At 42.1% G+C, this 17,019-nt stretch overlaps 1 protein-coding gene across 3 annotated transcripts; it reads right to left on the bottom strand.

The window, feature by feature from the left end:
- Positions 1–8,524: 8,524 nt before the first annotated feature.
- Positions 8,525–16,072, bottom strand: neil2 (nei like DNA glycosylase 2). 3 transcript variants are annotated; one of them, XM_016998133.2, is made up of 6 exons: positions 15,358–16,072; positions 14,817–15,021; positions 12,188–12,540; positions 10,744–10,940; positions 9,298–9,638; positions 8,525–9,155 (listed from the first exon to the last, which is right to left on the bottom strand). In XM_016998133.2, the coding sequence occupies exons 2-5, from the start codon at positions 14,952–14,954 to the stop codon at positions 9,319–9,321; spliced, it is 1,008 nt and encodes a 335-aa protein (XP_016853622.1). In that variant the 5' UTR covers positions 14,955–15,021; positions 15,358–16,072; the 3' UTR covers positions 8,525–9,155; positions 9,298–9,318. The 3 variants fall into 3 exon arrangements, with proteins under 3 accessions (XP_016853622.1, XP_062825629.1, XP_008120693.1); XM_062969559.1 differs by having other exon boundaries at positions 8,525–9,638; positions 15,358–16,070; XM_008122486.3 differs by having other exon boundaries at positions 8,525–9,638; positions 12,197–12,540; positions 15,358–16,055.
- Positions 16,073–17,019: the final 947 nt, after the last annotated feature.

Below are 17,019 nucleotides of genomic sequence, written 5' to 3'. Positions count from 1 at the left end.
AATAAGAATGGCTCCCTCCCTGTTGTTCTTCAGAGAGCAAATAAAAACTTTTCTCTGGAAGGAAGCCTTTGGGGAAGACAATGACTAACTGTGTTAAATGGCAATGGATTTCGATTATGGCAATGAGATGAAGTTGGTTTTAAATATTGTTGGTGTTATTATTATTTTACCATGCACCGTCCTTATCATTTTTATATATGCGATTGCTATGTATTTTGTGACAGGGTGTAGGGTTTCTTCAAAAACTATTGATCATCAATCAGTTCCACATCACCCTGATTAATTTGTGATCTTCTGACCCTGACCAATTCTCCTCCGTCAGACTGCTCGCTCGTTTGGAGAAGCAGTACAGACTAAACGACATCTGCTGAAGTCAGCGGTTCAAAGATTTATTCAATATGTACATAGATATTTACAAACAGCAAAGTCCATCGCTAGAAGCAGACATGCTTCTCTTCAACAGTCAACAGATAAGAAACACATTCCACAGTCTGAAGGAAGAACCGTCCTCTCAGGCCAGAAAGTATGTCGTATAGGCTGCAGCAGGCTGTCAATCAAACTGGCCTGCTGTTAACTGTTTCGTTGCTGAAACACACACTTGCAAAACAGCAAAAATGCTTGATTCACATTTCATACACACACAACAATAATCCAACATTTTGAGTTGATATTGTCTTATGTTTGAATGGCATTGAATTGTTGCTGATTGTTAGCTGCTCTGAGTCCCTCTATGAGAGAGAGAGGGTGGGACATAAAACAAAGTAAATAAATAAGTTTGATACACCTGCCCTAAATCATCCCCAAGGCATTTTGTTTACACATTGGACAATCTATAGTTGTACATGGAGAACCCAAAGGCTTAGAGACTAGTGGTTTCTTCAACTCAAATTACTTAGCAACTGATATACTCAGGCATAGCTAGCCAGCATGATGTACTGTTTTCAGTGTTGGACTACAACTCTGGAGACCAGGGTTCAATTCCACACTTAGCCATGGAAATTCACTGGATGACCTTAAGCAAGTTGAACACTCTCAGCCCTCCGAAACTGAAAGGTCTCCTTAAGTGGGAAATGACTTGAAGACATGCAACATCAACAACCATTTTATTTCTTACAACAAGCAGCTACCTCTGATATTGGAAGTAATGTATACCCATCTCCATGAATCTATCCAATGCCTTTTTGAATCCATCCCATCTAAAAACCATCACTACTTCTAGTAATAAAATCCAGTGTAATTATACATTTTAGTCTGATTCAAAATGGCAGTATTCTGTTTAAGGTAGTGCAAGTAGAGTGGTAGGAGCCAGCATGTTGAAGTGGTTTGAGAATTGGACTACCGTATGGGTGCATCTAACCTGTAGAATTATTGTGCTTTGACATCACTCTGGTTGCCATTAATTGCCTCAATGCTATGGATTCATAAGAGTTGTAGTTTTGCAAACTCTTTGGCCTTCTCTGCTAAAGAGTGCTGGTGTTTCCTCAAACTTCAAACCCCAGATTCAACAGCATGGAGCCATGACAGTTAGAGATGGTGTCAAACTGCATTAATTCTATAGTGTAGATGCACCCTATGAGTAGAGAAGAGGATCCAATTCCCCATTTGACCATGGAAGCCCAATGAGTGACTATGGAAAACAAAAACAAAACCCCTCTGAACAAAACCATGTGATGGGCCCTAGGGTTGTCATATCAGAAACAACTTGAAGTAAAGTACAAGTAAACATGCAGCACACTGCACATGACAGCACCTGCCCATGGACATTCATCTGCATTGCACAGAGATGTGCATCCAAACAAGCAAGATTGAATCCAACCCACGTGCCACCATCCCATAAAAAGCACAGCAATGATCCCCCTTGACAGTTACCTTCAACCTTCAGGGATCACAGCAGCAAGCAGGTCAACCGAAAGATCAAGGAAAAGATCCTTCGTGAGGAGAGTCTGATCTAGATCTTTTGTAGTGAGACAACACATAGTCCAATTTAGAACACTGGATGAAGCATTTGGTCTGTTATTTGTGAAGAATCTGCTGAACCAATGGGAGGAGATGAAAAGTTTGGGCTGAACCTCCGTTATTGAATAATTAAGGGAAGGAGTTTTAAGGGAAGGTGGTGCATTCATGTATTGTCCTGGAACCCCTTGGTGGCATTCTGACCCAGAAGCATTCCCCTCATTCTTCCTTCCCACCCTCCCCATCCAAGAAGCAAGTGAAAAATATTCCATGGGTATCTCTACCACTCCCATCTCACATAGAATCCCCTGGATGTTCAAAGCCAGAACAGAGGTCTTTCTACATCTGTTTTCATGGTTCCAAAGAGGCAAGTTGGGTGAGCTTAATAGCCCATGAGATCAGAAATGTCGAACACTCCTCAGAGAAGAATAGGAGAGAAAAGATCAAGACGGAGATTAAGTCTTTGAAGGTACTCATAGAGGCAGAAAGACCTGGGCCAAATCCAACAAGAAAACTGTCTTTCAGGCAGGGCCGGTCCAAAGCTATACGTGGACTACGTGGCCGCAGAGGGCGCCATTGAGGCGCCCCTGGGAGCGCACGTGCGCACGCACACCCCGCCTCCTCCTTCCAGAGTTGTTGCGATCTTGGAGGGAGTGTGGGAAGGAGAGGAGAGGGAGAGGAAGCCCCAAAGCGGAAACAGTCAGTGGCTGCAACAGGTGAGCATCCCGGGAGAGGAGGAGGCGCGGGGTGTGTGTGTGTGCGAGCGCAGATGCATCCTCCGAGGGATGCATGCACACTCACTCCCCTGCCTCCTCCTCCTCCCAGTCCCAGTCCCAGTCCCAGGATCGCGCGATCCTGGCAGGAGAAGCGCAGGGGGAGTGCGCGCGCATGCATCCCTTTGCGCGCGCACCCCCCTCCCCCCCCCCCCCCGCACCTCCTCCTCTCCCTTGATGCTCACCTGTTGCAGCCACTGACTGTTTCTGTGTTGGGGCTTCCTCCCCCTCTCCTCTCCTTCCCACACGTTCGTGTGCAGTGGGCACTCAAGCAGATTGGTAAACCCTCAGCTGGAAAGGAGGGGGGGGGGGGGAGAGAGGAAGGACTGCCCCTGAGTTATTCCTGGCTAACCACTCTGAACAAAGGATTCCCCCAGGCCAGGAGGTGAGGCTGGGAAGGCAATTTAATGCTTACAAAGGTGATTAATTACATCAACCACACTGGTCTACAACAGACAAGAGTTTCCCCCCCACCCAGGAACTTCCACATAAACATTCCTTGCTTAGTTTCTTCATATACCTCACAACTTCTGAGGATGCCTGTCATACATGTGGGCGAAATGTCAGGAGGGAATGCTTTAGGAACATGCAACAACCCCATTATTATTATTATTATTATTATTATTATTAACTATATATATATATATATATATATATATATATATATATATAATGCAGTTTGACTCTAGCCTTTGAAAGACGGGGTTGGACTAGATGGCCTTTGGGGGTCCCCTTCTAACTCTGATTATGGCCCCATCAACACTGGCATATGTTATATGGTCAGTGTGGCCACTGCAGGCTCATATTATTCAGCTGGTGCAGAATCATAAAAATGCAGTTCGGCTTCTAGCCTTTGAAAGGCAGAAGGTTAGACTAGATGGTGCTTGGCGGGGACAACAATGATGAATCTTTGCAAAGACAGATTGAGATTTGGGTCTTGACTTCAGTTCTGAGCTTGTTCTGTGCTTCTTCTTCCCCAACATCTAAACCCCTTAAAAGCCCAGCTTAAATCCGCAGGATCTGGGGTTTGCAAGTAAAGGCAGGTGAAACTTAAAGCCGGCTTCTCTTTGTGGCTTTTCTTGCAGCAAAAGAAAAAACAAGGAGCCAATGAATAGGATTCCCATCACACCAAGACATGGGTAGATACATGTTGTTAGTGCCTTCCTTTATTGCAATCCGTGGTTGGACTAGATGACCTTTGGGTCCCCCCAATTATAATGGAATAGAAACTGTCTCGGAGTCTTCTTCTTTGGAGGTCTTTAAGCAGGCACTGGTTGGCCATCTGTCTGGAGGGATTGAATGGTGTGTCTCTCTATTGCAGAAGGGAGGTTGGACTAAATGGACTAGATGACCTTAAGGGTTCCCTTCCAACTCTTGTAGTTCTATGATTGTTTCATTCATTCCTGTCCCAGCCCGGCAGGAAAGGGCTGGGATAGATGACCCTTGGGGTTCCCATTAGATTCTAATGGAATTATTAAGCAGAGTCTGGTTGGCCGTCTGTCTGGAGGGATTTAATGGTGTGTCTCTCTATTGCAGAAGGGAGGTTGGACTGAATGGACTAGATGACCTTCAGGGTTTCCTTCCAACTCTTGTAATTCTATGATTGATTGATTCATGCCTGTCCCGGCCCGGCAGAAAAGGGCTGGGATAGATGACTCTTGGGGTTCCCATTCAAGTCTAATGGAATTATTAAGCAGAGGCTGGATGGTCATCTGTCTGGAGGGATTGAATGGTGCCTTCCTCTTTTGCACCACAGGGTCTGTCTGAATAGCCTTTGGGGTTCCCTTCCGTTCCAAGTCTAATTAAATTATAGACTGTATGGTGGATTTTCTTTCTCTGGAGGTCTTTAAGGGGAGGCTGGATGGTCATCTGTTGAGATGGATTGAATGGTGCCGCTTCCTTATCCTTGCCTCTTCTCCTCCCCACGCACGTGGGCACCCACAGCCTGGTGGTAATCTCCCGTCTGGGAAGGAGGGTGGGTGGGGGAGGGAGGCCTGCTCGTGCACGTGATTAGCATTGAAAAACCTTACAGCTTCAAAACCTGGCTGATTCTTGCCTGTGGGAATCCTTTTGTTGGGAGGTGTTCCTCCTTCAACAGAAAGGAGAAAACAATGAAAAAGAACAAAATCTGGCTACCAGTATTTAAAAACTCTAGAATCAGGACAGTAAATAAAAACAACACTAAAAAACAGGGGAGTTCCAGACAGGAAACAATCAGGGCCAGCTAACACCTCCCAACAGAGGATTACCCCAGGCATGAAGCAGCCAGGCTTTGAAGGTACAAGATAATGATAAATACACACAATGTCTATACTAGACAATGTCGAAGAGATAAGCAAACACTATAAAGGTTCAAAACATAAAAAGAGATGTGTATATTAGAGCATCTTGCAAAGGCCACAGAAATAGTCAGACCTCTCTGAGTATAGAGCTATCTTCTTTCTATGTCAAAAAGATAAGCAAATAAGAAAATAAAATACCTAGGTATTTCAATAACAGCGAAGAACTCACAATTACTAGAAAATAACTATGACCCTAATTGGAAAGAAATACAGAAAGACTTAGAGACCTCCCAGACCTCCAAATTTACCACGATGCGTGCAGCCTTCCTTGGGTGAAAGATTGGTCCACATTGGGAATGCCAAAATCTTAGCACTAGAAGGAATAGACTTAAGGGCAGGGTGGCATGCATACCTGTGGTATGACCAAAAATTAAAGGAAAAAAAAATTGGTAATCACTTTGTGCGATCCTCACTGCTAAAAATTTGGGACAACTACAAAAAGAAATTATATTTGAAAACCCCAAGATGGATTTCCCCCTTAGAAGCATGCCAGAGGAGAGAAACAGGAGGAGAAATTTGGCCGAGATATAAGGACATACTAACTAAAGAAAATGGGACTTATATTATGAAAAGCCAGGAAGAGATTAATCACAAATTCCACAATGTGGGATGGTACCAATACATACAACTAAAAGAGTATTATAATAAAGATAAAAAATTGGGATTCGAAGAGAAAGAAAGATTCTGGGATAAGGTGATGAAAGCAGAAAGAAAACATATATCCATAATATATAAGAAATTAATTGAATGGGAGATGGAAACGGTACCAATAAAGGACAGTATGATAAAATGGGCCAAAAATTTGGGTGAAAAAATCTATTTAGAGGAATGGGAAAGGGCCTGGAACTCCAGACTAAAAATCACATATGCAATAGAATTGAAAGAGAATTGGATTAAAATGTTTTATCGCTGGTATTTCACCCCTCAAAAAATATCAAATTATTATTAAAAAATCTCAAATAAATGTTGGAAATGTGATGACCAAGTAGGAACTTTTTATCACTGCTGGTGAACTTGCAAAAAAGCCAAAAATTATTGGAGGGTGATCCACCAGGCAATACAAAAAATGTTGCAGATTAAAATAAAACTAGATCCAAAATATTTTCTCCTGGGGCTGCTTAATATTCAAAACGATAAAAATAAAGAGATTCTTTTTAATTATCTCACTACGGCGGCAAGAATAATATATGCTAAATATTGGAAAAAGAAGGAAATTCCCAAGTTAAGTTGCTGGCTAACAAAGGTTTTGGAAATAATGAATATGGACAAATTGACATACTTACTAAAACATAACTATGGAATTCCAAGAAAGCAAACAAATTGGGATCCGGTAAAGAACTATTTGACAGAAATACGAATGAAGGTGCTAATTTAATCTATATAGAAGGTTTGTAGATACAAAGCGAAGGCAAAGAAGACGCTGTCACCTAGTAGAGAGAAGAAGTAAAAATGACTAAAAAGAAGAAAAACAAACTCTATAAAGTAATTGTGTATGAGATGGAAGTCTCTATTTTTATTATTATTATTATTATTATTATTATTATTTCTTTTTCTTTTTTCTTGTAGTCTATTCCCTTCCCTTCACCTCTTTCCTTGGAAATCATTGTTCTCACACTTTCACTGTAAGCTTTTTAGTTGAAAACCTAATAATTTTTTTTTTTTTTAAAAAGATAAGCGAATACTATAAAGTTTCAAAACATGAGTTGCACTATGTAATTTAGAGCATCATATACATACAATATTACCTATTTGAAGGTACAAGGCCATTCAGTGCTAATCAAGGTGGCCAATGGCAACATTCACACTTACCTCCAACAGATAAGAGTTCTTTCTTCCACCCTGGACATTATATAGATATTTAATGTACAGAGACACACAGCATTTGCCAAAAACCAGTTTATTCATCCCTTTGACATAGAACTCTGCTTCTTTTTTCTTTCTCTCTCTTTTTGGGGACATCTGCACTGTAGGATTAATGTGGTTTGACCCCATTTTAACTGCCATGGCTCAATGCTATGGAATCAAGGGAGCTGCAGTTTGATGAGATCCCAGCACTCTTTGGCATAAAATAATAATAATGTGTTGTCAAAGGCTTTCATGGCCAGAATCACTGGGTTGCTGTGAGTTTTCCGAGCTATATGGCCATGTTCCAGAAGCATTCTCTACTGACATTTCGCCCACATCTATGGCAGACATCCTCAGAGGTTGAGGTCTGTTGGAGACTGGGGAAGAACCTACAGTTCGAAAAACCTACAACAATCCAAACAATCCAATGCTTTCTCAGAATGTGAATTCCCCCATTGGGGGGGGGCACCAAAATTCTGTTCGCTTACACTTGAAAATTACCTTGGGCCGGCTCTGCTTTCAGGGGAGAGGGGAAACAATAGGGTCAGTGATACAAGGGAGACCAGACTGATGGTGAATGCACTCACTAGTAAGTGGGAGGAATAACAAAGAAGCAGCTAGAAGGAAGAGCAACCCATCTGAAATGTGATGCTGAAGGAAAGCTTTTAATATGGGACAAGGCAACACTAGAATCATAGAATCATAGAATCATAGCATAATAGAGTTGGAAGAGACCTCATGGGCCATCCAGTCCAACCCCCTGCCAAGAAGCAGGAAATCACATTCAAAGCACCCCCGAGAGATGGCCATCCAGCCTCTGCTTAAAAGCCTCCAAAGAAGGTGCCTCCATCACAGTCCAGGGCAGAGAGTTCCACTGCTGAACAGCTCTCCTTACAGTGAGGAAGTTCTTCCTGATGTTCAGGTGGAATCTCCTTTCCTGTAGTTTGAAGCCATTGTTCCGCGTCCTAATCTGCAGGGCAGCAGAAAACAAGCTTGCTCCCTCCTCCCTATGACTTCCTTTCACGTATTTGTACATGGCTATCATGTACAAATACTAGAAAAAAACAATGATGCTTGGTAAAAGAAGAAGGTGAGAGCCAGCTTGGTGTGGCTGAAAATTGAACTAAGATTCTGGAGACCAGGGTTCAAGTCCCTTCTTCACCATGAAATTCACTGGGGGAAATTGTGCAGGTCACACTTTCTCAGGGGAAGGCAATGGCAAACCTTCTGTGAATAAATCTTTGCCAAGAAAATCCCACAATTGGTTTGCCTTAGGATTGCCATAACAACTTGAAGGTACACAATAAAAATGACAAAAACACGAAAAGCAGTAGGAAAGGGATATGTCACTACAGGTAGATAGACTCCATCAAGGAAGTGATGGTATCAAGTCTGAAAGTCGTCTTCTTCTTCTTCTCATTCTCCTCCTTCTCCTTCTCCTCCTCCTCCGGTCCTTCCGTAATTGGTAGTGAACAGTAAATCCCTATCTATACTCGCAACACTTCATACTTCTTGGAAATCTATGGCTTCTTCACAATGAATATTTAAAATGATGTGGTGAGGTGCAGTGAAATCTTTGTTAGAGATCCGTGAAGAAATTTCCACAATACATTTTTGTTCAAGCCAACCTTTAATAAAATCCAAAAATCTAACAAGACAATCATTTTCAAAACAGAATTTTGAGTACCTCCTGTCTGAGCTATAACTACATAGATTAACAAATCGATAAAAAAACTCTACTTAAAAGAAACTATGCTTTCACAGTTATTAGTTGACCATCATTGTTTCCTTTACTTGCTCCAATATCTTAAATAAGTAGTAATCATTTGAAATCATGCATAGGTAGAACATAAGTGGTTTGATATCAGTGAAGTGGTGAATCTGTTCCAGGTCTTAGTCCAAACTTTAAAGGAACTACCCAAGATATTGACCCTTAAACCTCTAAAAATGTTTGCAATCTTTAAAGTGCCTTTAAAGTTCAAACTAAAATCCAGAGCACATTTATCAGTTCAACTACATAGATTCTGCTATACATTCCTATGCTATGAAAAGAATCTGAAAAAAATGTAAGCTCTTGCCAATTCAACACTGATGTTGCCATAGATGACTTGTTGGGGTCCCAAAATGCTCTTGTTAAGGGCAGCTCAGTTATCTTTTATTTTGGATGAGACAACTCCCACCATGAGTTGTTCTTCTTGCAGCAACCTGATGAGAGCAGGCAAGGAGTAAAGTGCTTCCAAACCTGAAAAAACAGGATGAGAAATGCTGGATTTGGGTAGTTTTTTTGGCAACTATAAGCATATATATATGCCCTATCTCTTATCTCAAACAAAAATCTAACTTTACATCTTTTTCACAACCAACTTTAAAAACAAAGTGTTTACTGGGGAAGGCAACTTGGCACATCAGTTGCTCTCTGTAGAGGGCATGTCCATCTCTCCTTGTGACACCTGAGGTTGGCACTGTGGGCACCACCAGGTGAGTCTTTTCAATCCATCTGGAGGCCCCAAAGCTTCCTTCTTCACCTCATGCCCTGCTGGGCATTTGTCTCTCATATAAATGTGCACTTGTACACTTTTTTTCTGCAGCTTGCTTTGAAGCCACTCCAAACTAAACTGAACAGCAGAGTCCAGCAGGCTTTCAAGATCGCAAGACGGCAACTGAGATCCAAGGGAGAGTGGGTGGATTCGAGCGAGATACAAAGCCTCGTTCTTAATTCTGTTACCTGGAGTAAGGGATAAAAGAAAAGGAATCAAGAGAAGTGAGATTAATCAAGTACCGTCCTGTTATCATAGAAATTAGCAAGTGCTGGAGGTCCAGAGTTTAATTTTCACTCATTGGCCTCAATCTTACATCTCAGCATACCATAAATAACTACTTGCAAACTATTTTATACTGAGCCACATATCCTCACGCCAACCTAACGATAAAGTTGCCCTTTATTATCATTCCAGGTGTGAAATGAGCATAGCTAGATCATATAGGAAAAGTCTCTGGCTGTATCCCCACAACCAGTGCAAAATAATGACAATAGTCCTGACTATTGCGTCTAGTTTCGGGGTCGTAGCCAGATGCTTTCCCTATAAGTTAGCATAGGATTTAAAAGCATATATGTTACTTGCTTGTTGTCTAGTAACAATGAAGCTAAGGAAAACATCATAATGGTTGTCCGAAATTTTTAAAAGGCCTGTGGAAAATCCACCATTTTGATCACATGATGGACATGTAGTTATCTACAATGAACTCTCAACCAATTCATGCAAACTATTGCTTTCTTCATCTTACATTCTTTAGTAACTGATACAAATACATAAAGCTTACATGTTGCGGACTACAACTTTGGTAACTAGGGTTTGGCTCCCCATGAATCATGAAAACCCACTGAGAGATTCTCACACTGTCTCAGCCCAGAACCCCCATGATAAGTTTACCTTAGGTTGGCATAAGTCAGAAAAAACTTGAAGGCACATAACATCAACAAGTTACCTCTGACACTGGAGATAATACTTAGTCATCTCTATGAATCTATCTAATGCCTTGCTGAATCCAAACTAAAAGCCATCATTATTTCTTTTGGCATTGAGGTCCACGGTTTCATTATACATTTGCCAGAAATCCATTTATTTCTTATACATTAAACTTCAGCTCTAGAAGCATGAAGTTGTAGGGCTATGCCTGGCTGTAATAGCCTTAGGGATGTCTCTGGCTCTTTGGAGGAATAATAGGATGAGATAAAAATTAGAAAACATTCCCCTTCCAATTTTTTACTCTGCACATCTTCACAATACACATCTCAAAGGGGAAACAAACTGAAGCAACACTAAACTTACCTAGCCCTGAGAAATAGGTTTGGTTCAGAAGTGTGTAGCACACAGGAGTGGGTTTGCAAAGAGCCTCCAAAGCTTTTCCGCGATCAAACTCTGGGCTCAGGATGTCAGTTGATGGCTCATTGGAAGGAGAGGAACACGGCTGAATGCGGCAGTTATAAAAGACAAGGAAACCTCCGCCCTCAAAATTCAGAATCAGCCTAAACATAAAATAAAAGCTTTCTTGATTTGAAAAGAACATAAGTAGTTTTGTTGGTTAAGAAGGAAAATAAACCAAAGTCTCCATAGGAGAGCATGGGACATGCAGGGGGATTTTTGTTCCTACAAATGATGTGACCCAGAATTCCCAATGCTGCCAATGGTAAAGAATTGTGACGATTACATGTTGAGTCACCCTTATCTATAATGCTTAGGTTCTGAAGTGTTTTTGATTTTTGAAAAAAGGAATTTGGGAAAGCCTGCCTTTCCATAGGTTAAAGGTTTTTCCCTGGCATTAAATGTAGTCGTGTCTGACTCTGGGGGTTGGTGCTCATTTCCATTTCTGAGCCAAAGAGCCAGCGTTGTCTGTAGACACCTCCAAAGTCATGTGGCCACTGGCATGACTGCATGGAGCGCTGTTACCTTCCCGCTGAAGCGGTACCTATTGATCTACTCACATTTGCATGTTTTTGAACTGCTAGGTTAGCAGAAGCTGGGGCTGACAGTGGGAGCTCACCCCTCTCCCTGGATTAGAACCATCAATCTTTTGATCAGCAAGTTCAGCAGCTCAGCAGTTTAACCTGCTGCACCAGCGGGGACTTCAATATATGCATATAATAAAATATCTTGGAGATGGAACCCAAGTCTAATAATGAAATGCATTTATTCAATCTGCTTTGAGTCTCCTTGTAGAGAGAAAAGTAGGGTATGAATAAATATAGCAATAAACAAAATAAACATAATAATGATATCTGCACACATTATTCGCCGATACATCACAGTCCTAAACACTTGGGAACTGTCTGATGTATGAGCCAATACAACAGCCAGCATAGTGATCTTGTTTGCTGAGTACTAATCTTGCTGTGTATCTAGTAATAACAACAACAACAACAACAACAACAATAACAACAAGGGAAGTGTTCAACTTGTGATTTTGTGATACGAAATCCAGCATATCTATCTTGTTTGCTGTGTCATACAACGTCGTTGTGTCAATAATAATAATAATAATAATAATAATAATAATAATAATAATAATCTATGTTTCATATATGACTTATACACTTTGCATGAACGTTGGGAGGTATGCAGCACTGCCTCAGGCATAAAATGAAAACCACTGAAGAAGCACAATCAAAGTGCCCCTGACAGATGGCCATCCATTTTTGCTAGTCTCTTCTGCCTAAGGTGGCCCAAGGCCCATCTTCCTTCTTCTGCTTTCTTTTAAAACAAATGCAAAACCCACAATTCAAACCTGGGAACCGGGTCTCTCCAGTCGCCTCGCTTGTTTGCCTTATTGGCTCTTGCGAACTCGTTGGCTCGGATGCTTCCGTACAGGCCAAACTGGAAACGCAGCCATTTCCGAGGGCCGTCAGCATTGTCTTCGGCAAGCGATGGCCAATCCACATCATGTTCCTCTTGCAGATGGTCTTTCAGATCATGGGTATCGGCCACTTTTCCTTCCTGCCTCATGAGAAAAGAACTGCTCCCGCTATCTGTCAACCCTTGACCCGCTGGCGATTCTGAATGTTCAATCCTGGAGCCCGTCGTCCCTTTCTGGGGGGGGCCAAACGCCAGAAACAACTTCTTTCCATGGACCTAGAAAACACATTATTTTTCCTGCAATTACGGTAAGTCCTCCGTGTGAGGATTTGTAAAAGAGGCACCATGAGGTGGTGAGTTAACTGGAAAGAGCACGTGTCGATAGCTGATTGGCTGAGCCAGTCAGGAGCCAGAATTTCGATTGGCTGCTGTCTCTAGCTTGGTTTTAACTGCCACTTTCATCTCAGAGAGGGAGGAGAGCAGCTGACTGGAAACTGGTCAGGAAGGAAATGGCTGTCATACTCTCCGAAGCCTAATTATTTATAAGGCAAATGAGGCATATATTAAAGGGACTGTTTATTCACTATATTCTCTGTGTGAATTCATATATATATATATATATATGGAGCCCCGGTGGCAAAGTGCGTTAAAGCACTGAGCAGCAGACCAAAAGGTCCCAGGTTCAAGCCCCGGGAGCGGCGTGAGCTGCTGCTGTTAGCTCCAGCTCCTGCAAACCTAGCAGTTTGAAAACATGCCAATGTGAGTAGATCAATAGGTACCGCTCTGGCGGGAAGGTAACGGCGCTCCATGCAGTCATGCCGGCCACATGACCTTGGAGGTGTCTGCAGACAACGCCGGCTCTTTGGCTTAGAAATGGAGATGAGCACCACACCCCAGAGTCAGACATGACTGGACTTAACGTCAGGGGAAACATTTACCTTATATATACATATATATACATACATACATACATACATATATATATATATATATATATATATATATATATCTCATTGCCCTGTTTGAACTTTTGAACTGAAGTAAAGCTACTATTACATGTTATACAAGCCTGAGTGACAACTTATTATACTGCAGGGTTTATCTTGATTCAGAAACTGTGGTGAAGCTTCTATTTATTTATTTCTACAAACCTCAACACTTCATTTCCGCGGGCGGGATATGTTCTCAGCTATACAAAACCATGGATAATACTGAATACTATTACGTTACTTGGTTTCTGGACCCAGCATGTCATAGAACTTCATTCTAAGTTTTAAAGATTCCAAGAGATACATCCTAGGAATGTGGGCCAGGCTTTAGCACAGCTGGCTAATTACCAGCAGCAATAGATCTCTACCAACCAAAAGGTTGGCAGTTTGAAGCCCGGGTTGGAGCGAGCACTCAACCTTCAGCCTGGTTCACTGTCCACCTAACCATTTGAAAACAACTGTGAGCTGTGAGTAGAGAAGTTAGGTACTGCTTAAGTGGGGAGGTATTTTACGGCACCATAAAAGGAATACCAGAAATACTGGGGCTCAAAGAACAAGAGGAAAGTTTGTGATCAAGGGCTCGTCATAGTCATAGTGGTTAGAGCGACAGCACCCCCTTGTGGCCAGAATCGAGCACAAACCCCAGGATGCCGAAGCTGGAAAAATGCCAACATAAAACCTCTATCATTTCTCTGTCCTTTATGTTTAAAATGGCATTGAATGTTTGCTATGTGTATGTTCTGTGATCCGCCCTGAGTCCCCCCTTAGGGTGAGAAAGCAGGAATATAAATGCTGTAAATAATAAATAAATACATTTGCATGGTCCTTCCATGTAACTCTATGGCAACTTCCAGGAAAAACATACCACTACACCAGGGGTTCTGAAACTATGCTTTTTCTGCATGGCCGAAAGAAGTTGAACTGGATGGCCCCTGGGATGATGATGATGATGATGATGATTATTATTATTATTATTATTATTATTATTATTATTACAAAGGCTAGGTGGCTATCTGTTGGGGATGCTTTGATTGTGTTTTTGCTGAATGGCAGAAAAGAGTTGGCTAGGATGGCCCCTGAGTTTGCTCCTATTATTATTTTTATTATTATTACTATTATTATTGAGCCCCTGGTAGCACAGTGGGTTTAAAGCCTTGTGACTTGAAGGTTGGGTTGCTGTCCTGAAGGCTGCCAGGTTCGAATCCAACCTGGGGAGAGTGCGGATGAGCTCCCTCTATCAGCCCTAGCTCCATGCGGGGACATGAGAGAAGCCTCCCACAAGGATGGTAAAAAAAACATCAAAACATCCAGGCATCCCCTGGGAAACGTCCTAACAGATGGCCAATTTTCTCACACCAGAAGCGACTGGCAGTTTCTCAAGTTGCTCCTGACACGAAAAAATATTATTATTATTATTATTATTATTATCATCATCATCACTACTACTACTACTACAGATGCTGTATTGTCATCTGCATGGCCTAAGGGGGTTGACTGGATGCACCAGGATTATGGCAACCCTACTCTGGACAGGTTCATACTAGAAGAGTTAACCAGACTCACCTGAGCATCGGACAGCACCAGAGTTTTGACATCATTGGGTGTCATCTGCTTTGTGCTCCCTCCCACCTTAATCACTGTCTGCCCCACAAAGGGAGAGCAAAGCAGTTGGAACTTCTTGACGGATGGGCCTTCGGGCATTGCAGAAAAAATCAAAACAGCCAAGGGGCCCGCTGATGTCCGGAGACTCTGGCAGTCAAACTAAAAACTGTAAAGTATATCAAAGAGAGAAACAAGTCTTAGAAGAAAGTAAGATTTACAATTCAACATTTAAATAAATGACCACAGATGGTTTACATAACTTTAGACAGTGAATGACATTGAGCTAGTTTAAAGTTTTCCCATCAGAATGAAGACTGCAGTCAAGAAATCGGAAATGTCAGGAAAGAATGCTACTGGATCATGACCATACAGCCTGAAAAACTCACAGCAACCCAACTGTATAGAAATGCTTTTATGTCAAGCTGCTTTGAGTCCTCTTTGGGAAGATAAGACAGGTTATAAATAAATATTAATATTAATATTAATAATAATAATAATAAACCTTTGCAGCATATTGTCTAGGTCTTCACAAATGCCCTTCCAATTGCTTTCCCTGGATAAAGAGGCAACAAAACTTTTCCAAAAACTCTTCCCGGGTCAGCTCTTCAAGGCAGACCACATCAATCGAGCGCCGAGCAGCAGCATCTTTGCAGAACAATCGATCTGCTGGAATCACTGGAGTTGTAGTTTTCCAAAGTTTTTAGCCTTCTCTGCCAAAGAGTGGTGGTGCCTCACCAAATTGCTTTAGTAGGATGCTTTAATATTAGCTAGCAGAGCAGGTGCTTATCCCAATTCCCAAGGCTTAATTAATTTGTTACAGAAACTTGTCAGAACTTAGTGGGTTGGAGAGACCGGAGCAAACTTCTCAAGCCTCCTCTATTTGATGTTTGTCTGTTTCATAACGTGTCGGTTTATTTCAAACCGCTGAGCTGCTGAACTTGCTGACCGAAAGTTCAGCAGTTCGAATCCAGGGAGCCGGGTGAGCTTCTGCTGTTAGCCCCAGCTTCTGCCAACCTAGCAGTTCAAAAACATGCAAATGGGAGTAGATCAATAGGTACGCTCCGGCGGGAAGGTAACAGCGCTCCTTGCAGTCATGCCAGCCACATGACCTTGGAGGTGTCTACGGACAACGCCGGCTCTTCGGCATAGAAATGGAGATGAGCACCATCCCCCATCAGACACAACTAGACTTAATGTCAGGGAAAAACCTTTACTTTTATGTCTTCTGTGGTTTGCAGTTTCTTTATCTCTATGTACTTAAAGCAGTGAGAGGGGCTGCAAACCATGTGACTGGTTCAGTGACGGTTTAGAACAATGGTTCCCAATCTGTGGTCCATGGACCACCAGTGGTCTGCAAGAATTAAAATATGGTCCGCGGCCTCACTGTTACTACACTGTTGTAACGAGAGCACCTGGTCTCACGAAACTTATAGTGCCAAGGCAACGTGTATGTTGGGAGGAGAGAGGCTGATGGCCCACAAAAGGTGCGACAACAAGCCTCCTGACTGCTGCTTCTCTCCTCCTCCCTCCTCCAAGTGGAACCATTCCATGTGGTGCCTGGAAGCGGGGTCGCCTTGGTGTCTTCGTTTTTAGGCCTGTTCCTGGGGTTATTTGGGGTGCTGATTCAGAAAATTGCATTGGATAGAGCACATCAGTTCTAGATGATTAAATATGGTTTGCTGTGGGCAAGCAGATGGTGACTACTGGGTGGCATATGTTCTGTATCAGAAACTAGAGCTGATGTGGTCTATCCAATGCAGTTTTCTGAATCAGCACCCCAAATAACCAAACGAAATCTAAAATTGACCAAAAACTGATTCATAACCCCTTTGGTACTAATGTTGGAGAGTGGTCCAGTGGTCAAAATGGTCCCTGGTCACTGTGGTCCCCGCTCAACGTGGTCCTTGGTCAGAAAAAGGTTGGGAACCACTGGTTTAGAACGCTCCGTTTTAAAAAGATAACAGCTAGTAATGTCAGTTGAGCCTTTAGTACAGAAGTCTGTTAAGAGTGCAGAAGCCAGTGTTAGGAGTTAGAACATAGTGTTGAGGCTTGTGTTTCTTTGGAAGTAGACTGTTATTGAAGAGAGCTGTACAATGCAATACAGTTTTTGAAGAGACTCTTAAAGATTATAAGTTAAAGATATAAACTGAAACGTTCTGAAGTT

This window comes from Anolis carolinensis, chromosome 1 (assembly GCF_035594765.1).
Source record: "Anolis carolinensis isolate JA03-04 chromosome 1, rAnoCar3.1.pri, whole genome shotgun sequence".
Lineage (NCBI taxonomy): Eukaryota > Metazoa > Chordata > Lepidosauria > Squamata > Dactyloidae > Anolis > Anolis carolinensis.
The sequence above is the reverse complement of the archived record's forward strand: the minus strand, read 5'-3'. Positions and strand labels throughout refer to the sequence as shown.

Coding starts and splice junctions, on each gene's coding strand:
- neil2 (XM_016998133.2), bottom strand. CDS start 14,954: ATGCCCGAAGGCCCATCCGTCAAGAAGTTCCAACTGCTTTGCTCTCCC. Junction 12,541..14,816: donor TGGTGCTGTCCGATGCTCAG/GTGAGTCTGGTT, acceptor TGTGTTTTCTAG/GTCCATGGAAAGAAGTTGTT. Junction 9,639..10,743: donor AACCTATTTCTCAGGGCTAG/GTAAGTTTAGTG, acceptor CCCTTACTCCAG/GTAACAGAATTAAGAACGAG.